The following is a 26,173-nucleotide window of genomic DNA, read 5'->3' as shown; positions in this document are numbered from 1 at the left end:
GGCGGGGCCTCCGAGCTGCGGCCCGCGGAGGCCGGTGGGCGGAGCCGGCGGGCGCGGAGCTGCCCTGCGCGGCCCCGCCCCACACCCTCGGCGGCCCCGCCCCCCGCGCCGCCCCGCCCCGCCCGCCCCGCCTTTCATTCATCTTTCTGCGAGCTGGGCCCCGCGGCGCGCAGACGCGTGAACCCGACACTGCGGCATCTGAGGGGTGCATGTTCTGATGCTGCAGCCTAGGGGGATGCAGAAGCCCGGAGAAGGGGCCTCAGCTTCCCCGCGGGGAGCCCTTCTGACCCTAGCCAGCTGGAGGCCCAGGAACGGACCTGAGCTGGAGGAGACGTTGTGGGCCCTTCGGACTGAGGTGGTCATCTTGGGGAGGGGCGCCGGCCGCGTCCCCTCCCCCGTGTTTGAGGCCTGCAGTGAGGGCAGGCCTGGGCGTTGGTCCACGTCTCAGGCCCTCACCGGCTAGGCAGGACCCTTAAGGAGCAGGCCCCCGGGGAAGAGTGAACCTCTGCCAGGCTGTGAGAGACGTGCTCAGGGGGTTGCTCTTCCCAGTCCTGGAGACCTGGAGCTGGCGCTGCCCTGCCCAGTGTTCAGGAAGCGGCACAGCTGAACAGGGTTTTGGCTGGGTGAGGTGGCCAGAGGCATTGGGCTGGTCCCTAGCACAGGTGCCCTGGCCAGCACTGTGGAAGGGTCGGCACCCTGCTTAGAGGGAGAGAGTCCTAGAATGCTGGACCTGGGCAAGGGTGACCCCATGTCCCGTAGACCCGCCCTCCCACTTCATCCGCTGCTTGGGAAGCTATGATCAGAGAGGTTGACCCATGCCCAGATGTACCCAGTGAACAAGGGGCAGAGCTGCCCAGAGTCCAGCTCGAGCCGGCACATTTGTGGAGACGTCTCTAGCAAGGGCTATGGCCAGCGGCATGCAAGGGAGGGGTGCTCACCCTGGGTGCACAGCAATTACTTGGGGGAGGGAACAAAATGTTGGAATTTTTATTATTTATTTATTTATTTTGAGGAAGATTAGCCCTGAGCTAACATCCAAGCCCATCTTCCTGTACTTTATATGTGAGATGCCTGCCACAGCATGGCTTGATAAGTGGTGCATAGGTCCACACCCAGGATCCAAACTGGTGAACCCCGGGCTGCTGAAGCAGAATGTGCAAACTTAACTGGTGTGCTGCCAGGCTCATCCTGGAATTTTTATTTCTAATACGAAAGAAGCTAGGCTTTTAAAATGCTTAATATTCAGATTGACGCTGGTCAGTCCGATGGTCCCAGGGCACTTACAGTAGTTTCCCAAGGAGGCGCGGAGGTCCTCAGAGGCTGTCCAGCAACGTTTCTGCTTGTTGCTTTCCCATAGGGTATAGATCAGGCAGGGTCCTGGCAGGAAACAGGAGCGCTCAGTGGGGATTATTGAGGAGAGTTTAATAAAAGGGATTTTACAATGTAAAAGGGGAGGGAATGAGGACAGGCACAGTCTCTGGGTGGCCGCAGTTACCACTCCAGGGTGACAGGGCCTGGGAGAGGCCCCCATAGGAGAGGGCCACAGTGCAGGATGCAGAGGGATGCAGATGGGACCTGGGGGGCCGTGGGCCTGTGCCCCATTAGCTGAATATTACCCAGGTTTAACAAAACGAACCCTCACAGAATCGATTCGTCGCTGCAAAAGATTCCCAAAAAGAAAGCAGAGGTTGAGGGCCATGCTGATACTGCAAGATGAGCAGAAAGGCAGAGCTGTCCCCTCCATCTCAAGTAGGAGCTTCTTGTTAGCCACACTTCCCTGCGAACCCAGTGACCGGCTCATCAGACCTGACTATCCAGCCACTTCGCACATACAAGGTATTAAGTCTTTTATTGACTGAAAACAGAAAAGGAATTTTGTACTTTTCATAAATGAAATCATTCCAGTATTGCTTATCCCATTTTTAGAGCATTCTTCTTAAACTCTGTTTTTGCATTGTTCTGTGATAAACATTTTATTTGTATTGTCAAGTATGTAAGTGTATAATTGATAAGTGAATGTGTCTATGTGTGTGTGTTGGGGCACGAAACTTAATTTGGGTGCAAATTAAGAGCTCTGGCTTGGGTGTGTTAAGTTTTAGGTGCCCATTTATCATCCAAGTGGCAAATATATATATGATGTTTGCTCAAAAATCTTTGACTGATGGGATTCGTGAAGTTTTCTAGAAAAGGGGGCCAGAGCTCTTGTCGGGGAAGGCTCGCTTACCCCGGGTCAATGATTAGGGTTTGTCCCAACTCGCCAAGTTGGTGCCTGGCTGAACACAAGTTGGTGAGAAGTTAGAGGCTCTGTGGGACACTGTCACAGGATGAGCCCAAGATTGTTCCCCAGGGCAGGGTCCAGAGCCCGAGCTGCCCGAGCCTAGGCATGGAAAGACAGCCAGCATCACGGGACCCCTGCTGTCGGACTCAGTCTGTCTCCTCCTCGCCCACTCTGGGTGACCTCACCCATCCCGTGGCTCAGCCACTCCTCCACCCTCTCCTTGAACTACAGACGCGAGGACCCAAATTCTGCTTGGCATCTTCACTTGGATGGCAAATGGGCACCACAAACTTAACGCATCCAGGGCAGAGCTTTTGATTTGTGCCCAGATCAGCTCCTCCCCAAGTGGTTCTCATCTCAGTCAGTGACGCCTCGGTCATCGAGTGGTTCAGGCCACGCTTGCAGGCGTCCCACACTTCCCTTATCCTCTCTCCCTACTCCTTGTGTCTGATCCACTGGCAAATCCTATTGCTCTCTGTACAAAGTATGTCCAGAATTCCACCACTCCTCCCTCCTCGCTAGTCTAGCTGGGCGGAGAGTGCAACAGCCCCTGAGGCCAGTCCCCCTGTTGCCCTTCAGAGCCTCTGAACATGTGGGTCAACGTGCAACATTTCCTTGCTTTCAACCTAAAGCCTTTACTTCATCGACCTAGCCCCCGGCTGCTTCTTTGCCCTTCTCTCTTCCCTCCTTGCTCGCTCTGGGGCACCGTGGTTCACCTCTCTGCGGCTCGGACTCCCCAGGCATGTGCCTATGACAGGTCTTTGACCTGAGGTCAGGGGCCCAACCATCCCAAGTAACCTAAAGTTCTTTGTTACCCTCTGTCTCCCTCTCTGGCTTTAAATCTTCGTAGCACTGATTCACCTGACCTGGCAGTTAATCATTTATTCACTCCGTTAGTTTCCTGTGGCTGCCATAACGAATTACCACAGACTTGGTGGTGTAAAATGACAGAAATTAACTTTCTCACGGTTCCGGAGCACAGAAGTCCTGAGTCTGTTTCTCCGGACCGAAATCAAGGGCCACACTCCTTCCGGAGGCCCTAGAAGAGAATCAGTTCTTTTCCTCTTCCAGCTTCTTCTTCTTTTCTCAAAATTGAGGTAAAAAACACATAATATAAATTTACCGTCTTAGCCATTTTTAAGTGTCCATTTCAACAGTGTTAAGTACATTCACACTGTTGTGCAACGGATCTCCAGAACTTTTTCATCTTGCAGACCCCAAACTCTGTTCCCATTAACAACAGCTCCCTTCTTCCCCTCCCTCAGCCCTTGGTGGCCTTCATTCAGCTTTCTGTCCCTATGGATCTGACTCCTTTAGATACTTCCTATAAGTGGAATCGCACAGTGTTTGTTTTGTGACTGGCTTATTTCACTCAGCAGTGTCCTCTAGGTTCAACCATGTTGCAGCGTGTGACAGGATTTCCTTCCTTTTAAGACAGAATAATATTCCATTGTGTGTGTGTATCACAATTTGTTTATCCATTCATCCGTCTATGCACATTTAGGTTTCTTCCACCTCTTGGCTAGTGTGAATAGCGCTGTTATGAACATGGGTGTGCAAATATCTCTTAGCAACCCAGCTTTCAATTCTTTTGGGCATATACACAGAAGTGGGATGGCTGGATCATGTCAAAGTTCTATTTTGAATTTTTTGAGGACTCTCCATACAGTTTTCCACAGTGGCTGTAACATTTTACATTCCCAACAGTGCACAAGGGTTCCAATTTCTCCGCATCCTCGCTGACACTTGCTCTTTTCTGCTTTTTTGATAGTAGCTGTCCCAATGGGTGTGAGGTCATATCTCACTGTGGTTTTGATTTGCATTTCCCTGATGATTAGTGATGGTCATCTTTTCATATGCTTGTTAGCCATTCGCATATCATCTTTGGGAAAATGTCTGTTCCAGTCCTTTGCCCATTTTTTAATCTGGTTATTTGATTTTTTGTTGTTGAGTTGTAGGAGTTCTTTATGTATTCTGAATATTAACCCTTTATCATATATGTGATTTGCAAATATTTTCTCCCACTCTGTAGGTTGTCTTTTCATTCTGTTGATTGATGCACAAAAGTTTTAAGTTTAATGCAATCTCATTTGTCTTTTTTTCTTTTGTTGCCTGTGCTTTGGTGTCTTAGCTAAGAAATCATCACCAAGTCCAATGTCATGATGTTTTTCCCTATGTTTTTTTCTGGTAAATGTAGAAGTTTCCTAGAAGAAACTCATAGTTTTGAGTCTCATGTTTAAATCTTTAATCCATTTTGAGTTAATTTTTGTGTATGGTGTAAGATAAGGGTCCAGCTTTTTCTCTTGCATGTGGATATCCAGTTTTCCCAACACCATTATTGAAGAGACTGTCCTTTCTCCATTGAGTGGTTTTGTCCAAGATCTCTTAGCAAATACGTGAGAGTTTATTTCTGGGCTCTCCATTCTATTCCTTTAGTCTATTTGTCTGTCTTTATGCCAGTACCACATTGTTCGGATTACTGTAGATTTGTAATATTTTTTGAAATCAGGAAGGCTGAGTCCTCCAACATTATTCTTCTTTTTCAAAATTTTTTTGGCTATTCAAGGTCCCTTGAGATTTTGTATGAATTCTAGGATGAATTTTTCTATTTCTGCAAAAGATGCCATTGGGATTTTGATAGGGATTATATTGAATCTGTAGATGGCTTTGAGTAGTTGGACGTCTTAACAATATTAAGTCTTTCATTCCATGAATATGGGACCTTTCCATATATTTTTGTCTTCTTTAATTTCTTTCAGCAATGTTTTGTAGTTTTCAATGTACAAGTTTCACCTCCTTCCTTATTTCTAAGTATTTTATTCTTTTTGACATTATTGTAAATGGAATTGTTTTTTGTTTTTTTGAAGAGAAGGATTCGCCCTGAGCTAACATCTGTTGCCAATCTTCCTCTTTTTTTTTTTCCTCTCCCAAAGCCCCGGTACATGGTTGTATGTCCCAGCTGTAGGTCCTTCTAGTTCTTCTGTGTGAGCTGCTGCCACAGGATGGCAGCTGACAGACAGGCAGCATGGTTCTGTGACTGGGAAATGAAGTCGGGCCCCTGACATGGTGAGAGAACTGAACTTTAACCACTAGACCATCAGGGCTGGCTCTGGAATTGTTTTCTTTCTTTTTTTTTGTGAGATAGATTGGCTCTGAGCTAATATCCATTGCCAATCTTCCTCTTTTTGCTTGAGGAAGATTGTCGCTGAGCTAACATCTGTGCCAGTCTTCCTCTATTTTGTATGTGGGACACCGCCACAGCATGGCTTCATGAGTGGTGTGTAGGTCTGTGCCCGGGATCTAAACCCACAAACCCCAGGCTGCTGAAACAGAGTGTGTGAATTTAACCACAACACTACTGGGCCATTCCCTGGAATTATTTTCTTAATATCCTTTTTGGATTGTTCCTTGTTAGTGTGCAGAAACACGATACACTAAAAAATTAATTTTATTCATTTACTATTATTATTTATAATTAATTTATTTTTATTTATTAATAATTTATTTAAATAATTAATTAAAATTTTAATTTTAAAATTTATTTTATTATTTTATGCTTTTTCAGTTTTATTGGCAACTGATTTTTTGCTGTTAGGTTTATATCCTGCAACTTTGCTGAATTCATTTATTAGTTCTAACAGGTTTGTGTGTGTGTGTGTGTAATCTTTAGGATTTTCTACCTATAAGATCACGTCATCTGCAAACAGAGATAATTTTACTTATTTCCAGTTTGGATGCTTTTTATTTATTTTTCTTGGCTAGTTGTTCTGGCTATGGCCTCCAATGCTATATTGAGTAAAAGTGGTAAGAGTGGGCATCCTTGTTATACTCTTGATCTTGGAGGGAGAACTTTCAGTCTTTTGCCATTGAGTATGATGTTGGCTGTGGGCTTGTTGTATATGGCCTTTATTATGTTGAGGTAGTTTCCTTCTAGTCCTAGTTTGTTGAGTGGTTTTTTATCATGAAAAGGTATTGAATCTTGTCAAATGCTTTTCTGCATCTGTTGAGATGATCATGTGATTTCTGTTCTTCATTCTGTTAGTGCGGTGTATTATATTGATTGATTTTTATACATTGAACCATCCTTGCCTTCCAGGAATAAATCCCATTTAGTCATGGTACGTAATCCTTTTAATATGCTATTATATTCAGTTTGCTAGTATTTTGTTGAGGATTTTTGCATCAGTATTCATCAGGGATATTGATCTGTAGTTTTCTTTTCTTTCCTCTCAAAATCAATCAATTAATCAATTAAAATTTCCAGTTTTTTTGAGGTACAATTAACAAATAAAAATCATATACAGTTGTATAATATGATGTTTTAACACATACATATGTTGTGAAATGATTACCACAATCAAGGTAATAAACATAACAATCACCTGACATAGTTACCTTTTTTTGTGGTGAGAACACTTGAGGTCTACTCTCATAGAAAATTTCCAGTATACAATACATTATCATTAACTATAGTCATCATGTTGTACCTTAGATCTCCAGAACTTATTCATCCTACATAACTGAAACTTCGTACGCTTTGACTAACATCTCCCGATTTCCCCCACCCCCCAGCCCCTGGCAACCACCTTTCTACTTTCTGCTTCTATTAGTTTGACTTTTTTGGATGCCACGTATAAGTGATATCATGCAATATTTGTCTTTCTCTGTCTGGTTTATTTTACTTAGTATAACGTCCTCCAGCTTCATCCACGTTGTTGCAAATGGCCGGATTTCCTTCTTTTTTAAGGCTGAATAATATCCCGTTGTATATATATAATACATTTTCTTAATCTATTCATCTGTTGTTGGATACTTAGGTTGTTTCCATATCTTGGCCATTGTGGACAATGCTGCAATACATATGGAAATGCAGTTCTCTCTTCCAGATACTGATTTCATTTCCTTTGGAGGCATACCAGAAGTAGGATTGAGGGATCATATGGTAGTTCTATTTTTAATTTTTTGAGGAACACTTGTAGTATTTTCCATAATGGCTGTTTCAATTTACCTTCCCACCAACGGTGTATAAAGTTTCCCTTTTCTCCACATCCTCTCCACCACTTGCTATCTTTTGTTTTTTAATAATAGCCATTCTAAGAGCTGTGAGGTGATATCTCATTGTGGTTTTGATTTACATTTGCATTACCTGGTGATTGGTGATGCTGAGCACCTTTTCATGTACATGTTGGCCATTTGTATGTCTTCCTTTGAGAAATGTCTATTTGGGTTCTTTGCCCATTTTAAAGGTTATTTTTTTTGCTATTGAGTTGTTTGAATTCCTTTTGTATTTCGAATATTAACCTATATCAAATGCGTGGTTTGCAAATATTTTCTCCCATTCCATAGGTTATCTCTTCATTCTGTTGATTGTTTCCTTTGCTGTGCAGAAGCTTTTTCATTTGATGCAATCCTACTTGTCTATTTTTTCTTTTCTTGTCTCTGCTTCTGGGGTTGTATCCAAAAGAATCATTGCCCAGACCAATGTCAAGAAGCTTTTTCCTGGGGCAGGCCCCGTGGCCGAGTAGTTAAGTTTGCGCGCTCTGCTTCAGTGGTCTAGGGTTTCCACAGTTTGGATCCTGGGTGCGGACATGGCACCGCTTATCAGGCCATGTTGAGGCAGCGTCGCACGTGCCACAACTAGAAGGACCCACAACTAAAATATAGAACTACGTACTGGGGGGATTTGGGGAGAAAAAGCAAAAAACGAAAAAACCAACATACAAACAAAAAAGAAGCTTTTTCCCTATGTTTTCTTCTAATAGTTTTACAGTTTCAGGTCTAATGGTTGTCTTTAATCTATTTTGAGTTTATTTTTGTGTATGGTGTGAGATAAAGGTCCAATTTCATTCTTCTGCATCTGGGTATCCAGTTTTTCCAGCACCATTTATTAAGGAGACTATCCTGACCCCCTTGTGTGTTTTTGATACACTTGTCGAAGATAAGTTGATTGTAAATGCTTGGATTTATTTGTGGACTCTCTATTCTGTTCCATTTGTCTTTTGTGTCTGCTTTTATTACTGTAGCTTTGTAATATATTTTGAAATTAGGAAGTGTGATGCCTCCAGCTTTGTTCTTCCTGCTCAAGATTGCTTTGGCTATTCAGAGTCCTTTGTGGTTCCATCTGAATTTTAAGATTGTTTCTGTTGGGGGGACATAGGATGAAGACCTCCTATTCCGCCATCTTGCTGATGTCACTTCTCTTCTTGTAGTATCTTTGTCTGACTTTGGTATCAGGGTAATGCTGGCCTCTTGGAATGAACTTGGAAGGGTTCCCTCTGCTTCAATTTTTGGGGAGCGTTTCAGGATGGTTGGTGTTAATTCTTCTTTAAATGTTTGGTAGAATTCATCGGTGAAGCCATCTGGTCCTGGCTTTTCTTTTTTAGGAGATTTTTGATTTCTGATTCAATTTCCTGGCTTATTCATCTGTTAAGATTTTCTGTTTCTTCATGATTCAGGTTGTGTGTTTTTAGGAATTTATCCATTTCTTGTAGGTTACCCGATTTGTTGGCATACGATTCTTCCAACTTCTCATAAGGATGCTTGTCATGGCATTTAGCGCCCACCAGGATAATCTCCCCATCTCAAGATCTTTAACCTAATCACCTCTGCAAAGACTCTTTCCATATAAGGTTCTGTTATGGGCTGAATTGCATCCCTCCCTGAAATTCATATGTTGAAGTCCTAACCCCCCAGGACCTCAGAATGTGACTGTTTGGAGATAGAGTCTTTAAAGAGGCAATTAGGTCAAAATGAGGTCATTAGAATGGGCCCTAATCCAATATGACAGGTGTCCTTATAAAAAGAGGAGATTAGGACACAGACACGCACGGAGGGAAGACCATGTGAGGACACGAGGAGAAGGCGGCCATCTACAAGCCAAGGAGAGAGGCTCAGAAGGAACCAGCCCTGCCAGCACCTTGATTTCGGACTTCCAGCTCCAGAACAGTGAGACAATAATTTTCTGCTGTTCAGCCCCCAGTGTGTGGTCCTTTGCTGTGGCAGCCCATGCAGACTGATACCGGGATCTTTACGAGGTTCCTGGGATTTGGCCTGGATACCTTTGAGGGTATTATCATCCTAGCATGTTTGCTTACATCTCTCTCCCAGAGTGTGAAATTAATGAAAGGGGGGAGTTCCTCTATTTTGTTCTTAAAACAGTGTCTGTTCTCAGGGAGCTCACAGTCTGTTGTGGAGAGTGAGACAGTGAACAAAGAAGGGAAGTTACTATGCCCAGGGTGCCAGGCGCTCTGGCGAGAAGGAAGGCAGGGGCAGGTGAGGGAATGCTGCATGAGGAGGAGGGCACAGTTTGCAATTTCTCAGGGACCTCCTGAGAAGGTGACATTAGAGCCAAGAACCGAGGAGATGAGGGAGCCAAGCACCTTGATGGCTGAGGGAGAACATCCTGGGCAGGAGCGACAGCAGGCATGGAGGCCTGCATGGCAGTGGCCTGCCACCCGCAAGGAAAAAGAAGAGGGCCTGGCGGAGGCCAGGTAGCGGGATGTGAGGTCAGAACAGCTGGTGCAGCTCAGGGAGGGGCTTCTAGGCCACTGAAAGCCTCTGGCTTTGGCCCTGAGCCAGAGGGGAGCTGTTGCAGGATTCTGAGCCGCCGTGTGACCTGAGCTGACTTACGTTTTCAAAGGATTGCTTTGGCTGCTGCATGGAGAGAAGGCTGAAGGGGAGCCGAGCAGGTAGGAAGCCACGTCCCAATCCAGGTAAGAGCCGCGGGTGGAGCAGGGCACGGCCCCTGGAGGCTGTGAGGAATGGCTGGACCCTGGGTGTCTTCTGAAGGGTGTGCTGCAGGATTCGCTGGAGAGTCTGAGGTGGGGAGTGGGAGGAGAGGAGTTGGAGATGGCTCCAAAGCTGCTGGCCTGAACCCCTGGAGCTGCCGTTTCCTGGGATGGGGAAGGCGGGGAGGAAGCATGTTCTGTTGGAGAGGAGGGAGCCCACGCTACGCAGGGATGTCTGGGAGACGTCCAGGTGGAGATGTTGAGAATTGGCCTTGGCCGTGCCGGTGTGGAGCTCAGGGGAGAGGTCTGTCCTGTAGCTGTCCGAGTTGCCAGTGCATAGGTGGTATTTAAAGCTGTGAACTATGAGAAGCAGAAGGCTGGGGCTGGCCAACTTTTGGAGGCTGGAGAGCTGAGGAGAGAACAGGAAGGGATATTTTTGGTGAATGAATAAATGAAAGAATGAATCTCCTTTGCCATGACTCCGGGGCAGGCTGTTGCTCCTCTCTGTCACAGCCGCCCCCTTATGGGTCTCCATGAACCTGCTCTGTACCTGCTTCTGAGCTTTCCTGCATCTTCCCTCCGCTCTGCCCCCTTCTACCGGGCGCTTCTTACTGTCCTGGTGGCTGGGCCTTCACAGCTGCTCTCCCAGCCTGCAAGGCCCGCCCCCGCCCCCCCCCCGCCCCCCCACCCCCCCCCCCGCCCCCTCCCCGACTCTATTCTTTGCCTGGGATGTTGCTCTTTGTGCTCACTGTCCTCTGGGAAGCTCTCCTGAGCATCGTCTCCATCCCTTTCTCTTTCCATCCCACTTCCTTCTGGCACTGTGAGGTGCTCACAAGCAAGTGCCCAGATACTCCAGTCTGCCCAGCAGACTCTACCCACACTCCCAGCAGACAGCTCCCTCGCCAGCCTGCTGGCTTAGAGGTGTGCCGCTGGCCATGGGGTTCCCTCTCAGGAGGACAGATGTAGGCAGAGGCCATTTGGGCCTTGGAAGTGGACTTGGTAGTTTGGGGAGGGAATTCTAGAATATGGTAGCCAGGGCATGGTCTAGAAGGGAGCTGTGGGCTCCAGGTAGATTTCTGGCCCAGAGGGGAAGGAGATGGCCCTGGGGACGCGTGCATCTAAGGGTGGCAGTGAGTCTCCAGTGCCACCTGCAGGATTTCAGTGTTACATTTTATAAAGAAGTGGAGCAGTGCCATGTGTAGGAGGAGGTCTTCCTTGGAGGGGATGGTTCAGAGGGAAACATCTTCTGGTTTTCATAGATGGGGCCATTTCTCTCCTCTCTGCATGGCTGTTCCCCAAGGCCAAGGGTTTGGTCTGGACAGAAGGGTCACTTTCATTTCTTCCACCCCTCCAGCTGCACCCTCAGTGTCTGGAGGCCACCCACCAGGCCCTGTGCTCAAGGTCTCAGACCTAAGGGGCGAGAGGACAGGGGAAGGTGTGGCTGGTGGGTGAGCCCACCTCCATGGAGGAAGGCACCTTGGGCTGGTGCGTGTGGGCCTGGCTGGTCCTGCTTTCTCTACCAAGGGGCTTTCATTGTTAAAAGACAAGCTGAACTTGAGAAGCATTGATGTGCCAGAAGCCAAGGGCAGGAGATCTTGGTAAGCAGCTCCCCAAATACAGCTTGAACAGTGGCAGTTCCACAAGGCCAAGGCCTGTTCCCTACTGGGGCTGGGAGCTGGAGGCAGATGAGAGAACCTCAAGGAGGCCAAGACACAGTTTCCTTTGAAAGGTTTTCATTTATTAGTCTTTTCTGAAGCAGTTAATTCTCTTTTCTTATTTAAAAAGATATATGTTTCATCCAAAGTTATACCAAAGTGATTAAAATGCATTTTCTACTGGGGATATAGTTCCCCAGATCAGAAAAAAAAATTGTTTTTCAGTTAACCACAAAAGTAAACCAAAAGAGAGCATCAACAATCAAAAATAATCCTCCAATATCCAGGACAAAAAATAAAATATTTATTGATCTATCACAGCGAGACACAAAGAGATGGGCAGGGCAGGGGGAAATGCTCTGAAGTACAGTGGCTCGAGGGAGGGACGGGGGATACAGTACTGCGTGGGGGGACACCCAGGTTGGGGGAGTTTCCTGCCACCCCAGCTGGCACAGCCCCTCACACCCTGGGCTTGGGCCCGTGTGTAGGGGGGTGTGTGGTGGGGCGAAGGCAGGGCACAGGCTGCCATGACAGGTTAACCAGGTTGACGGTGGGGGTGCCCAGCCAGCTAGTGGTGCTGGGCCGTCAAGTGGGGACAAGGATGGATGGACGGATGGACAGATGGGCGGATGAATTCCACAAGAGCAAGAGGGCTATTCCCGATAGGAGTCTTCTGATACGAAGGTGTCCCAGACATGGGGAATAGTGATTGATGGGGGAGAGGGGAGCAAGGGAGCCAAGAGATAGTGTGACCGAATCCAGCTTGAGGCTTTCGATGCTTGGGTACCAACTGGACCGCAGCCAGAGGTGGGTCTTGGTGGGCAGGGGGAGGTGGGACTGCCCGGGAAATGTCCGCACCATCTTCAGAGGAGCCCCAGGGAGGGGGTTCCCCCGGGGCTGCCCTTCCCTCCTCCCTCCCCCAGGAAGATGAGAGCACCAGCATGTAGCACCAAGTTCCCCTGGAGATGGAGAGTGTGTGGAGGGGGAGCTCCTGGGTGGGAAGGGGATGGGGGCAGGAGGCTGAGCCCACCCACCCCTTGCCTCTGAAGTAGGGGGCCTCCCAGGGCCCACTTGGCCACCGCTCTCTTGTTTCCTTGCCCTGGGGATTTCCAAGTCCGCCTGGCCTGCCCTGTCCCCTCCCGGGGTGGGGACTTAGGAGGGGGCGTTGGGGGGGGTCACAAAGGGTTTACATTCTCCACCAAGCAGTAGCACCAACGTTGATGAGGTCGTGAGTCAGGGGTCCTGGGAAGCTCACTTTCTCTTCCGGCCACAGGCTTTCCCCAGGCAGGCTCCACCTGGGTTGGGGGGAGGCACACACCACAGTCAGTCTGGCCCCTCCTGTTGCTGCTCTGGCCCCTGCCTGCTCTGACCAGCTCCAAGCTGTTCTCGCACCCACATCATCACAGTGGGGAAGAGAGGGTCCCAGAAGCACCAGAAGCCTGGCCGTGACCCCAGGCCAAACTCTGAGCTGTTCCGTTGTAGAAACTCCCACCGGGCAGGTGGGTGGGAGCAGGGCCCGAGATATGGTGATGAAACCAAGTCTCAGAAAGGGCATGGGGCCAGGTCCCGAAGGGCCAGGCCTGGACAAGGTCTCCACACTCCGAGTCTACTGCATCTGGGCATTCTTTAGCGAGTGGCTCAGAGCAGCCCCCGTCAAGGGAAATGGGGTGAAGGGAGAGTTGACAGTGTCTGGAAGAGATAGCTGTCCTAGGAGAGACCTATAAACGTGAGTGGGCATCAGGCAAATAAACTGAGGCCCAGTGAGAGGGAGCGTCTTACACATCCACAATCTGTGGCTGAACTGGGACTCAAACCCAGGACTCCTGCCCTCGCCCTCTCTTGGGGACGGGCTAGTAAACCGTTTCCAATCAAGGCACCATTGTCTGCTGGTAGGGCCTGGTGCGGTTCCTACCCCTGCCAGCGCTAGATGTGGCTCACTACCGCCACCTGGTGGCAGCGAGCAGCCAAGTGGGTCAGGGATGGACGTCTCTCTGTGAAGCTGGTCCTGGGTGTTTGGAAAGCAGTGCCTCAGCATCAGGTGGGGGCTGACTGGGAGCTGGGCACCCTGGAAAGGGTCACTCTGGCCTCCCCTTTGCCTCTCCCCACCCTGGCCTCGGCTGCCTAACTTCTGTGGTGGGAAGTAGATGGGTGTGAAAGGGAATGCGCAGCCTGAGCAACCCCTGGTGGGGAGCTGGGGCTCTCTGGGTCTCCTCTGGGCGTCATTGGAGGGGCCTGCCCCACACACTCCCAGAGGCGAGTCTGTATCTTTGAGCAAGGGTGTGGCTCTGTGCCAGGTGGCAGGCTCTGCCCGCCCTGCCCAGCCCGGACACCTTGGGCCCCCAGCCCAGCCTTCAGATTTCTCTAACTCTAGGACTGCCATCATCTCCTCCATTCTCTCTCTTTCTCTGCCCCTCTGAGTTCTCTCCTCATCCCTTCTCTTTCCCTTTGCTCCTCCCTGCAGAAGATATGGACCCAGGCTAAGGCACTTGGGCAGGGAGAGCCAGGCCTGGCCTGGGTGAGCATGGAGGGTCCCGGGCCCTCTCCCAGCTCTGAGCATCTGTGTCAGAGGGAGAAGAAGGAATGGCAGGTGTCTAGCGGCCCCAGCCTCCCCATTCCCTGCTGGGCTGCCCCTCTCCCAGGCCCAGGCAAATGGGTCCCGTCCATCTGCCCCTGTCTTTGTCCCTCCCTCCCCCGCCCTCTTCCAAGGGTTGAATGTCTCCTCACCTGGGTATCCCAGGGCTCCCAGGGCCCCTCCGAAGGCCTTGGGAGGTTTGCCTGTGGAGGGAAGGTGGGGATTGGGGAGGGGCCAGGCTTTCCCACTGCCCCCAGTACATCCCGGCCCCCATCCTGTCACAGCAGGTTTCAAAGGCCTCCTTGCCTCCGCTGTCTGGCCTGACCCCTCCTGTCCAGCCATGCTCCTCACAGATCCATCCTGCCTGTGGAGGTCTGAGCAGCTCTGTGGGCACCCTCTCCCACCGGTCAGACCCCGGCCTTGCCTCCTGGCTGCAGCTCCAGCTAACGTGCCCCTGGCTTCAGCCTCCCTGACCACCTGCTTGAATGCACCTTGCTCTCCTCTTAGTTTCTTCCCTTTTCTGTGGGACCTTTTCAATCTCTCCACTTAGGCCCTAAGCCCGGGGGGGACCCAGCTCCTTGTCTCAATCCTGGTGCCCAGTCAAGAGCTAGGCTGGGAGCCCCAGGACTTGGGATCCTTTCCCCCTGTCCCCGCATCCCAGGGCTGAACTTCAGCCTTGTGATTCCCCTCAACCCCTGTGCCACAGGGCAGCCCAGGGCCCAGGCCGCAGTAGCCACTCCCTCAGCAGCTGTTAGGTGCCCTCTTCTTGCAGACTCACCACCAACTCCCAGGCCCCCGGCTCCGGCACCTGCAAGGCAAGGAGAGGGGCTGTGAGTGCACCCACTCCTGGGGAGCCTGCCACGCCCTCCTAGCAGCATGGGCCTCGCCTGAGAAGGCCAAGCTCTGGGCTTGGGGGTCGGGAGCCCTGGGCTCTGCCTCCCTAACTGTGTGGCCTTGGACAAGTGACTGGCAGCCTCTGCACCTCAGTTTGCCTCACCTGGAACCTGGCATTTTGGCAAAGCTGATGCTCCCTGGCCTTGCAAGGGAGGGAGAGAAGGATGAGGGGAGGCCCAGCCTCACATAATCTGAGGTCATGGGGCCCATCCCCGGGTCTTGGCTCAGCCCTTCCGAGCTGAGATGAAGCAGAGGAGGAGGAAGGCCTGGGCCAGAGCTCGGGGACAGGGCCCAGGGGCAGGGAGCCCGGGCATACCTGGGAAAATGGGAGACAATCCGAAGCCAGGTCTTGCTGCAACTCCTGCATGAGGGACTCTGGGTTGGCACGGGGCAGGCCCCACCTTGACTTCCTCACTCTTGCCTCTCTGCCCAGGACCACCTCCTTCCCCGCCCACCCCCACTTCCCCCATAGCCGGAGTGGCTTTCTTAACATGTCCCGCCTGGCATCCTGGTATGGGGCCCCGGAGCCTCGGCCTGTCAGCCTGGTGTCTGAGGCCCGTGGTGAGACCCCCGACCCTGAGGCCAGTCTCTTTTTCCAGGATGTTTCCTTTCCTGGACTGTCCCCTCCACCCTCTCTCTTGTGTCCTTGTGCTAGCTGAACTCCAGGATTCCCCCTGCTAGCCCAACAGGCTTCCTTGAGACCCGGGCACAGCTGAGGTTTTCACAGCAGAGATGGCCCCTACCTGCACCTGGGAATGGCCTGGTGACCCCTAGGACACCTCCAAGGCCAGCGGCACCTGTGAAGAGGGCAGATGGGGTGAGGACAAGGCACAGTTTAAGGGGCCCTGAGCATCCCCTCTGGGTTGTGGGGTCACGGACATCCCGGACAGACCTTCAGGGGGACTGGGAGCAGGACTGAGGCCTGGGCCAGGGGTCGGGGTGATCGGGACGAGGGGATAAGCAGCCTACAGGCCTGGCCAGAGGGAGGGCATCGGGGAGTGACTCACCATATTTGGCTGCTTTAGCAGCTGCAGCTGGAGACACACCTGTGGAGATGGGGAACAGGAAGGCTCAGGCTGTCACCTCCCTCCCAGCACCATGTTCCCTCCTGACCTGCTCGCCCACTTACCATCTGCCCACAGACTCATCCTTCCACCATCCCTCCACCCCTCCTCCACCCATCCAGCTTTCCAAAAGTCTTTATTAAGCTCCTACTGTGTGTCCAGTCCTGTGGAGCACACAGGAAGAGACTTGGGCCCATTTTCGGTATGGAGACACAGTGATGGCCCGAGAGGGTAGAATGTCAACACAAGGCCTGCCAGGATGGCGGAGAATTTGGGAAAGTAATTTCCCTTCAAGCTGTGGTTTTCTTGTCTGGAAAATGGGCATAACCATCGTCGTCCTAATGAACTCCCAGTTGAAGTGGGCGGGTGGGTTGAAAGAGAGAGGAGAGGGAGAGGACTGGGACGCCCAGTGGCAAGGGCCAGCCATGGCATCCGCTTGCTCAAGCCCCTCTCTAAACGCTGCAGGAGCCTGAAGAAGGGGTGGGGCCCAGGACAGCCTTGAGTTGCAGATGAAGTGGGGCTGGGGTCCAGGCAGAGAGGACAGCTTGAGCAAGGTGTGGCAAGGTGGGAAAGAAAGTCAGGCTCTCCCTCTCACTCTCTTTCTCTCTCTCTCTCTCTCTCTGACACACACGCATACACACAACTGCTGCACACACCGATTCCAGAGCAGCCCCTTACCTCCCAGGCCTGCAACCCCTGGGACAACACCAGCCCCAAGTCCTGCAACTCCCAGGTCCGGGACTCCGAGTCCCGCGGCTCCCCCGAGGCCTGCGGAAAGAGCTGTGTGTTAATGCCGCGCTGGTCTGTCGGTGGAGGGGTGGAGGGGTCATCCCAGGACCCAGGTGGAGCCTGAGCTCCCAGGGCCTTAGAGAGTGCAGTGGGGCCCCAAGTGGGCTGGGCCCTGGGGAGGTGACACCCTGGAGGGTCTGAGGGGCAGGTCAGGGAATACGTGCTCCACAGCACGTGGTCAGAGCTCCCCAAACCCTGGGGCCTTGGCAGCGGCCCCCCTCCACCCAGTGCTCACCAAACTGGGCAGCTTTGGCAGCAGCTTTGGCGGCAGCAGGTCCGGCTCCTGGAGACACAGAGAGTGCTCGGGACGGACTCTCCACTGGTCAGTCTCCCTCCTCGCCCAGCCCGTCCTGGGGTTTCAACGTACCTGCCAGACCGCCCGGGACCCCTACTCCGGCAAGAGCCCCAGCATCTCCGAGGGCCCCGACCCCTGCTGGTGCTGTGGAGAGAGGAGAGGATGGAAAGACCCCATTTCTGGAGGATGGGGTCTTTCTGCCCCAGGGACACAGGGCAAATAGACAGGTGGCCGAGGCCACTGACCCAATGCAAGGAGGTCTGAGTCTCAACTGAGTCTGAGTCCTGACTCTGCCCTGACCAATGGGGCCCCCTTGAGTCCTGGCCTGCCCATCTCCTCTCCTTCCCTGTGGGCGAGACTGGGAGCCGCAGGTGGCCACAGTGGAGGCTGCAAGCTGCTCAGGTTGGAGGACTCATCTTGCGTTCTGATGGCCCTGGGTTCAGGTCCTGGTTTCTCCACTTGTTACAGCTGTGGCCTCTGACCCCCAGAGCCCCATCTCCCCAAAGGGGATGATGATCCTGACCCCCCCCCCCCAAACCTACAGGTCTGTGAGGAGTAAAAGGACCCGCCCTCTGTGACCATCACTGAGCTCTGAACCACGGTCTGGTCCAGAGCTGCCAGGAGCAGCAGCAGGAGTCACAGCTAATGCCTTCTGGAACCTCAGTGTGCAGTTCTCCACACGCCCTAGCCTGCCCATCACTCGTTGCAACAGGAAAGGTAGGTGCTATTATCATCCCCGTTTTGCAGATGAGAAAATTGAGGCACAGCAGAGGTTAACAATGTGCCCGAGGTTCCATGGGCAGGAAATGGCTCCGGAGCCGGCACCTTTAACTGCTTTGTTTCCCTGGCAACATCTGTCAGACTCAGGCCGGCAGAGCAGCCAGCAAGGAACAGGAGAGGGGCCCATGGGTCACCGGCCTGCCAGGGGTGGGGGCTCAGGAAGCTGGGATTTTCCGAGTGGAAACTGGCTGCAAGTGGACCGGCCAGGGCTGGTTGGCGGTTCCCTGGCCGAGGCCCCGGCTCAGCTCCCGGGGGGCCAGGAATTTGGGGGCCACAGACAGTGTGGGTCTGGCCAGGCAGCTGCCTGAGCGCCAAGTGCAGGGGCAGGCCGTTCTGCCACTTCCTCATGGCTCATGGCGGGTGCAGCCATGCAGACAGGTAGGCGGGCAGGGGGCTGGGGCCCCAGGCCAGCAGTCACCAGTCTGCTGGTGAGGAGGCAGAAGCCACCCACTGACAGCAGCCTTGGCCGCTCCCTGGCCTCGGGTCCCTTGAAACTGCCAGAGCCAGAGGGGCCTTAGGGAACGTGGTGGCACTGCCCCCAGGTGGGCTGGAAATACGAGGGATGTTTTGGTTGTCCCAGGCTGCAGGCGTGCTAGGCATTTGGTGGGCCGGAGCCAGCTCTGCTAAACTGTCACTATGAACTAGAAACTGCCTTTTTCCATCCTGACCACCCCAGCCCTGTGCTGCAGGCTCCAGGGCTGGTGAGGCAGCAAGGGAACCAACCATGGGGGCCAGTGTGTGGGGCACACTCACCATATTTGGCTGCTTTAGCTGCGGCCAGGGGTCCAGGTACTAGGGAAAAGGGAAAAGTGGGGTGGTCAGCAGCTGAGCTCTGTACCTGGGGATTCTGCTTCCTCCAGGGAGCCCTCCCTGACTTCCTTGGCATTCTTTACTCCTCTCAAAGCCCAGAAGCTGTGGTTGCCCAGCCAGGAGCTCACCCGGCCAGGTAGAGAGCTCCAGTATCTAACTATGCCTCTGCCACTCTGATCTGGGGGTGCTTGAGGGCTGAACTGTGGCTGCTCCTTCCATCTGTCCTCTCTTGTCCCTTCCAGGCCTAGTGTGCTCTGCCTGAAGCGGGCCAGAGAGCAGGCTCAGTAACCACTGGGTGAAGAGCTGGAACTCCTGGTGGCCCCCTTGCCACAGTGTACTGCTGAAGGGGAGCCAGGCTGGCCCACCCATGCCTACTGACCCCAGGGACCTCCGCCTTCTTCCCTGGGTGGTGGGCCTCTTCTCAGTTTGAAGCCCTGTCACCCCTCCACTGAGGAGGTAGAAACCCTGAAATCTGGCAGCCTGGGGCCCCCTTCGCCTGGCCTGCCCTCCGTCTGTGACCTCAGTTGTCTCTAACTGCCCAGGAGAACCTAATGGGGAAGGTACCGTGCCCCTGAGGGAGGGTGCTGGGGGATGTGCGGGGAGGAGAGGAGGTCTCCCTCCTCTGAGCTCAGGGGCATTCCTGCCCATCTCCTAGAAGGCCCCTCACCTGCACCTGCCCCAAGGCCAGGAACACCAACACCAACTCCAAGTCCGGGAACAGCAGCACCAACTCCGAGTCCAGGAACACCGGCAGGAAGCCCGGCCCCGGCCCCTGGGGGAGACGGGCAGTGGGCTGGTGGCAGCAGGCAGGGAGCATGCCCCTGTGGGGGTGTCCTGCCTAGCGAGCTGACTCAGGCCCCGAGGGAAGGGGCCCAGACCCACACAGGGGCCTCCTCGCCTTCATCTGCCCCCTGTGATGCCACCAGAATTGTCTTCCTAGGACTCCCACTGACTACCGAGTCCAGCCCCTCCCTGGGCTGGCACTCAGGGCTGCACACTGGACATCACTGCTGTTTTCAGCCTAACCTCCCGCTCTTCCCTCTTGAATGAGCTCACTTAATCCTCCTAACCACATTCTGTGGCAGGTGCCGTCCGCACCCACACATCACACATGAGGACCGGAAACTCAGAGGTGGCTCAGCTGGTATGGGGCCCGGGACTTGAACCCGGGTATCCTTCATACCTGGTCTGCACTTGCAACCCCTCTGCCTGCTGCCTTGGGGATCTGAGGAGGCTGTGGGGCGGGTCAGAGGGGCTGCATGTCCTGGGGTTCAGCTCAGGCCTGGGTCAACCAGCCTGGGCTCGGGGTGGGGGCAGGTCGGGGGAGAAAGGCGGCAGGGTACTCACAAAACTGGGCTTTGGCGGCAGCCTGAGCAGGAGTTTTAGCTGCAGCCGGGACCCCTACTCCTGCGGGGAGAGGGAAGGGGTTCAGGGAGGGCCCCCATGGAGGATTCAGAGGCCCCTCAGGCCCACTTACTCAGGCAGCTCACCTGCAACACCGCCTGGGCCAAGGCCAATGCCGGGGACCACGCCAGGAGCCACGCCAACACCGGGGGCTAACCCTGTAAGAGTGAGAGGAGCTCATTCCTAACCTGAATTAATTAGTCCCGACCAAGGAGAATGGAAGCTGATGGAAAGAGCAGCGGGCTGGGAGTCAGGAGCCTTGGGTTCTCATCCCAGCCGGGACACAGACTTGCTGTGTGACCTTGGACAAGTTACTTCCCCTTGATGGGCCTCAGTGTCCTCTTCCCTAACACAAGGTGTGTGCAGGATCAGGAATTCTCAGCCTTCGGAGGGACAAGGACCCCTCGGAGGGGGATGGAGGCAGAGTGACGTAGTGAAAGGAGCTGGCAGGACAGGCAGACCTGGCTCTGAGCTCGGCTCAGCCACCGTCTGGCTGTGTGACTGTGGGTGAGTGACTTAACCTCAGTTTCCACAGCTGTAAAATGGGAATAAAGGTACCAATTCATGAGGCTGGTGTAAGAATTACCTCAGCAAATGGTAGTTTTATAAAAAAGGGCTGTTTGTCATAGATGGGTTTGGGGGTCAGCGGACCCCGGGTTAAGATTTCTCTGGCCAGAAGCCCTAGGTTTTCTGATCTGATTCTTGCTGCTCGTGGGTCCCTGAAGCCAAGGCGTGCAGAGCCCTCACCCAGGGCCTGGCACAGAGGCGGGCTCTGGAATGGAGCTGCCAATTTGCCTTTTCCAGGAAGAGGGGGGTGCCTGGGGCTGCCAGGGCAGCCCTCAGATGAGCGAGAGATGGAGCACCTTGTCAGGGAGCAAGAACACGGCGGTCGCTCAGGCTGGGGCGAGCCCAGAGGAGCCCAGCAGGAGGTCCGGGAGCCGCCTGGGAGGCGGCAGGGGCTTTGGGAAGGACGGGGAGTCCTGGAGTTCCTAAATGGGAACTTCCCCACACCCCTAAAAGTGGTCAGACAGGCCAGCAGCTGTGAGGAAGGCCCACGCCCAGAATGTGACAGCCTAAGGGGCTGCTGGACCCCAGAGCAGGGGGCCTGAGAGAGCAGTACTCCAGGACGAGGGTTGGAGGCAGGATTCAGGGGCAGGGGGACACTCACCAAACTGAGCGGCTTTCGCGGCGGCCTTGGCGGCTGCGGCAGCTGCTGGGGTCACTACTCCTGGAAAGGTGAAGAGCGGGAGTTGAGGAGTAGTCCCCAGCCCCCTACTCACTCTCTCCCATCCCCTACTGCGGAAAGACCCCTCAGAGTCCACCCCTAGGGAACTGTCCCCTCTCCCCAAAGACCCTCAGCCTCCTCACACAAGAGACAGAGAGGGGCAGGAAAGCCTGCCCGTGGTAGGCCGCCTGGGTTCCGGGCCCGCCCTGGGGGTGGTCCGCTGGCTGTTCTGGGCACGTCCCTTTCCCGGGAAGCAGCTCTGGGGCTGTGGCGTTCTAGCTCTGCCTGTGGTGGAGGCCCCAAAGCTGTGATGGGTGGACGCACAGACCCTCTCTCCCAAACCTCAGTCGAGGAGATTTGTGGGGCTTTCTGCAGAAGGTGGTGTTCATTAAAAAAAATTCTAATCGTGCCTGTATCCAAAACTATTGGAGGAAATGGCTCATTTCTTGGGGGAACTCGAAAGGGGAATTTCTCCCAGAAAGAAGGAATGCAGAAGAGAAATATTCTGGCGGGAAAAACCACCAAGGAAGGTTGTAAGGTAACCTCACTGTAACTCTTCATCTCCCCCTTTGGCCTCTGACTGTAGAGGGAAAGAGCTCAGGAGAACCACGGGCTGATGCAGGCACTCCCACCCCATCAGGGACCAGCGAGGCCCCACAGGCAGGGAATGAGGCCCCTGGACCCTGGCAGAGCAGAGCTCCAGCTGCCTAGCCGGCTGACGTCCTGAGTGTCCCGGGCAGGGAGGAGACGTGCCGGGTCCACTCAGCAGTCTGGAATCCCATGGAAGGCTCTTCCCTCCAAACTAGGGGCAACTGCTTTCTCTCTTCCCATCTCTGGTTTGGGGCTGCAGCTCACCTGGCACCCCTGCAACGCCCGGCACGCCTGGAACTGCGACTCCGGCACCTGGCACCAGCCCTCCTAGGGCTCCTGCTGCACCAGCACCTGCAGGAGGGAGGAGCGTCCAGCCTGGCCCTCGAAGCATCCCCTTGTCGGGGTGCAGAGGGTGGAGGTGGGCAGGGGGACAGAATGGCTGCATGGGCACCTTCAACTTGCTGGTTTGGGGTGCGGGTGATAAGCAGGACACCAATAACCCTGACGGTGGCATCCGAAGAGGGCAGAGAAGTGCAGTGTGGCTTTGGAAGACAGGGCCAGGGGCTCCCGACCGTGGTCCAGGCCATTCTGGCCCCCGAGGCCTGAATATGAGGCTGGTCTGCCCTCATGCTGGAGAACTGCTCTGAGCTCGGAGCCTGGGCCCCGGGGAGAGCAGGGCCGGGCTGGGGAGGAGGGCAGGCGGCGGCCCTGGGCGCGAGGACAGACTAGGCAGGGGCACTCACCAAACTTGGCTGCCTTGGCGGCAGCTGCTGCCTGGGCTTCAGCTATGAGGAAATGAGGAAAGAGAGAGACTCTCAGAAGCCTTGCTGGACCTCAGCCGGGCTGTGCTTACAGCTGTCCTGCCCCAAAGGCACCGCAGGCCGAGCCTGAGCGCTCCTCTGACTCCTCCCTGACCACACTGAAGCCCGGTCCACACTCCCCATCCCCCAGATAGCCCTACGCCAGAGAAGCCCCTACTCCTTCTCCTGGTTTCCCCAGATGGAATGAAGGCTCACGGGAAATGGCAGCTCCAGGAACACCGGCTCCGACACCGACACCATAGCCAGGAACCCCGAAAGTGGGAATGCCTCCAACTCCCACTCCGGCTCTAGCGCCTGCAGAGAGAAGAGAACCAAGTGGAAAAGGATCTCAATGAGAGAGGCTGGGGAGGGCTCTGGGGGATGCTGGTCGGCTGGGAAAGAGCCTCCCCCAAGTCTGGTCCATGAAGGACAGGAAACTGTGGAATGCCTGGGCCCCCTGCCAGCCTCCTCCCTGAAGCCTTTCCTGACACCCTCCAACACTCCCCCACTCCCTCTCTTCTCTGAGCACTTGGGGAAGGGCCCCTCTGTTGGCTGTGGAGGGACTGTGGGCAGGTCCCATATCCCTAGCCAGGCTGGGGCTCCTCTGAGAGAGCCCTGGCCATGGCAGGGAGGGTCAGGGACACTGTCTGCACTGGGAATGCCACACTGGGACTCTCTCATCACTCAATCCCATGGCCTCATGGGCGGGGGACAACTGGAAGAGACATTGTCCTGGGGCTTAACAGGTCCAAGTCCCACCTCTGCCAGTGACTTGCTGTGTTACCCTGGGCAAATCACTCCCCTTCTCTGGGCTGTACAATTGAGGACGAGAAGATGAGGGTTCTTTAGTTCTGGTAAGTAAAAGCCAGAACAGGGTGGGGCAGAGCTATCAGCATAACACTCACCAAATTTGGCTGCTTTGGCGGCTGCTTTAGCAGCTGCAGCTGGTGACACAGCCCCTGGAGAGACCAAGGGGGACACAAATGCTCAGGAGAGAATGGAGGAGAGATACTCCATGTATATGCCTCTGTCCACCCATCTATCTTTTGGTGCCTTTTCTTTCGAGCCAATGTAGAGCTGTCCATCCATTCACCCATTCATGTCTCCATCTACCCATCTAGCCATCTGTCTACCCAACCACCCGTTCATCCACCCACTGACCTACCCATGTCTGTCCATTTGTCTCTTTATCCTTGGACCTTGATCCACCCATTCAACCACTTATCTCTCTGTCCACTCATGCACCTATTTATCCATACACTTATCCACTCACTTGTCTATCTATCCATTCATCTAAGTATCTATCCAACCATTTTGCATTTGCCTTCTACCCACCCATCTGTTCATCTGCTCATCCAAACATGTGCTTATCCATCCATCATCCATCCATTCATCTATCCATCTATCCATCATTCTAACCACTTATCTAGTCCCCCACATGTCTATCCATCTGTCTTTCCATCTACCCATTTATCTCTCCATCCACCATTTTACCCATTTATCTATCCATCCATGTGTCCATGCATCCTTGTATCTGTCCATTCATCTACCCACCACACACTCCTTCATCCATAAATTTGTTTACTCATCCACATGGCCATTCACCTACCTACCCAGCTGTCCATCTGCCTGTCCATCCACCCATCAATCTATCCATCCATCCATCTACCTACCTACTCACCCATCTATCCACCATTCACTGAGCACCTATTCAGCTAAGGGCTGGGAACATAGAGATGAAAAAGACATGGTTCCTGCCCCCAGGAGCACATGGACAGCCAGAAGGTGAACTGGAGAAGACGAAGCTGTCAGTAGCTAATTAGGAGGTGGGTATAACCCAAGGGAGAGAAGACGAGGCATGGCCAAGGATATGGAGAGGATAGACGGGTAAGGTATTAGGGAGAATCCAAAAGTCTTGGCAACAGTTTCAATATTTCTTTTACCCATACAGCTCAGCTCACCTGGTCCAACAACACCTGGGACTCCAACACCAGGGACCCCAACGCCAGGGACCCCAACACCAGGGACCCCAACACCAGGGACGCCAACGCCAGGGACCCCAACGCCAGGGACGCCAACGCCGGGGACGCCAACGCCAGGGACGCCAACGCCAGGGACTCCAACTCCAGCAGCTCCTGCGGAAGAGAAGGCTTGTTCTCCTGGCCTGGACCCCATGGGAATGTCAGAGGTCTTCCAAGGGCATGGCTCTGGGGAGCTATAGGATGGCGGGTCTTGAGTGCAGGATCCCAGGTTGGCTGGCATTGCCTCTGCATGGATCCAACTCATCTGAGAGATGGGGAGGGACTGAGAGAACTCCCACAGAGCTCTAAGAGTTTGGATCTGTGGGTGGGAAGAACGGGGTCTGTGTCTAAAGCAAAGTCAGAACTCTCGCTACTGGGCACCCAGACAGTTGGTGCAACAGCTGTGGGTCAGCCTTGGGGGGACAGCGGGAGGGGCCAGATGCTCCACAGGCACCGCCCCCCATCGACTGGGCCAGTCAGTGGAGAACATTGGAGATGGCCTCCTAGGCAGCTTGGCCAGAGGGCAAAGGCAAGGAGGCAGGCACAAGGCATGTTCAGGACGGGGAGGGAGACTGCCACAGATGGATGAAGGCAAAGTCCATCCAGCCTTATCAGATTGGGGTCTCCGAGGCCACTGCAGAGGCCAGGGCAGGCCCTGAGGGTCTGAGGGCAGGCTGGAGTCCTGGGCCTGCCACTCCTGGGGACACTCACCATATTTGGCTGCCTTAGCAGCCGCCTTTGCAGCAGCAGCTGGAGCCCCGACCCCTAGAGAGATAGCCACAGATGGTGAGGTCCTTTCCCTGTGGCCCTCTCAAGGCCACCCCCACCCCCTGCTGGAACAGACATTACCTGCGATGCCTCCAATCCCAGGAATTGCACCGGGTACCCCAGGAATGCCGGCACCTCCAACACCAACGCCCGGGAGAACTCCGGCTCCTGCGGCACCTGTTAGGATGGAGACAGTGCAGATGTGGCTCCCAGGGTCCCTCCTGAGGCGGGGCAGGAAGGCGGCTCGGAGGCCCACATTTTCACCAGCACAATCTCCTCTGGGAATGAGGCCCAGGCGTCTCCCGCTATGTCTGCCTGGGAAGGCCCCCACCCCACTGTTCCTTGACTCACCCCCAAAGTGTCCATTTCAACACGCTCATTAAGAGACTTGTACGTTTTCAGACAAATCCCATTCTAATCACTGCCACATACTGAGAAACCACAAGCCGCCGCTCCCCACGCCAGAGGGGCCCCTGTAGGAATGTTCAAGGCTTCCTTTC

The 26,173-nt window shown here is 53.8% G+C and overlaps 1 protein-coding gene and 1 long non-coding RNA gene across 26 annotated transcripts in view; one reads left to right on the top strand and one right to left on the bottom strand.

The window, feature by feature from the left end:
- The first annotated feature begins 174 nt into the window (after positions 1–174).
- Positions 175–20,836, top strand: LOC138917108 (uncharacterized). 2 transcript variants are annotated; one of them, XR_011424622.1, is made up of 6 exons: positions 175–355; positions 1,645–1,836; positions 9,066–9,223; positions 9,918–9,990; positions 17,819–17,991; positions 19,107–20,836. It is a non-coding gene; the product is annotated as an uncharacterized lncRNA (long non-coding RNA). The 2 variants fall into 2 exon arrangements; XR_011424621.1 differs by lacking the exon at positions 175–355 and adding an exon at positions 15,782–15,943.
- Positions 11,943–26,173, bottom strand: part of ELN (elastin) — a 32,170-nt gene continuing 17,939 nt past the window's right edge. For 10 of the 24 annotated variants that reach the window (XM_023655461.2, XM_023655460.2, XM_070231713.1 and 7 more), the window contains 21 exons: positions 25,755–25,850; positions 25,617–25,670; positions 24,846–25,019; positions 23,790–23,843; positions 23,101–23,199; positions 22,828–22,869; positions 22,349–22,435; positions 21,437–21,496; positions 20,355–20,426; positions 20,212–20,271; positions 19,532–19,636; positions 18,808–18,846; positions 17,347–17,418; positions 17,215–17,262; positions 16,869–16,958; positions 16,134–16,172; positions 15,870–15,923; positions 15,443–15,487; positions 15,011–15,040; positions 14,385–14,435; positions 11,943–12,955 (listed from right to left, as the gene is read on the bottom strand). In XM_023655461.2, the coding sequence (XP_023511229.1) occupies positions 12,912–12,955; positions 14,385–14,435; positions 15,011–15,040; positions 15,443–15,487; positions 15,870–15,923; positions 16,134–16,172; positions 16,869–16,958; positions 17,215–17,262; positions 17,347–17,418; positions 18,808–18,846; positions 19,532–19,636; positions 20,212–20,271; positions 20,355–20,426; positions 21,437–21,496; positions 22,349–22,435; positions 22,828–22,869; positions 23,101–23,199; positions 23,790–23,843; positions 24,846–25,019; positions 25,617–25,670; positions 25,755–25,850 (1,415 nt within the window). In that variant the 3' untranslated portion in view covers positions 11,943–12,911. The remainder of the gene's footprint in view (positions 12,956–14,384; positions 14,436–15,010; positions 15,041–15,442; positions 15,488–15,869; positions 15,924–16,133; positions 16,173–16,868; positions 16,959–17,214; positions 17,263–17,346; positions 17,419–18,807; positions 18,847–19,531; positions 19,637–20,211; positions 20,272–20,354; positions 20,427–21,436; positions 21,497–22,348; positions 22,436–22,827; positions 22,870–23,100; positions 23,200–23,789; positions 23,844–24,845; positions 25,020–25,616; positions 25,671–25,754; positions 25,851–26,173) is intronic. The other 14 variants (XM_070231715.1, XM_023655462.2, XM_070231718.1 and 11 more) reach the window with 3 other exon arrangements.

Source organism: Equus caballus, chromosome 13 (genome assembly GCF_041296265.1).
Source record: "Equus caballus isolate H_3958 breed thoroughbred chromosome 13, TB-T2T, whole genome shotgun sequence".
Lineage (NCBI taxonomy): Eukaryota > Metazoa > Chordata > Mammalia > Perissodactyla > Equidae > Equus > Equus caballus.
This window is presented reverse-complemented; position numbering and strand designations above follow the sequence as displayed.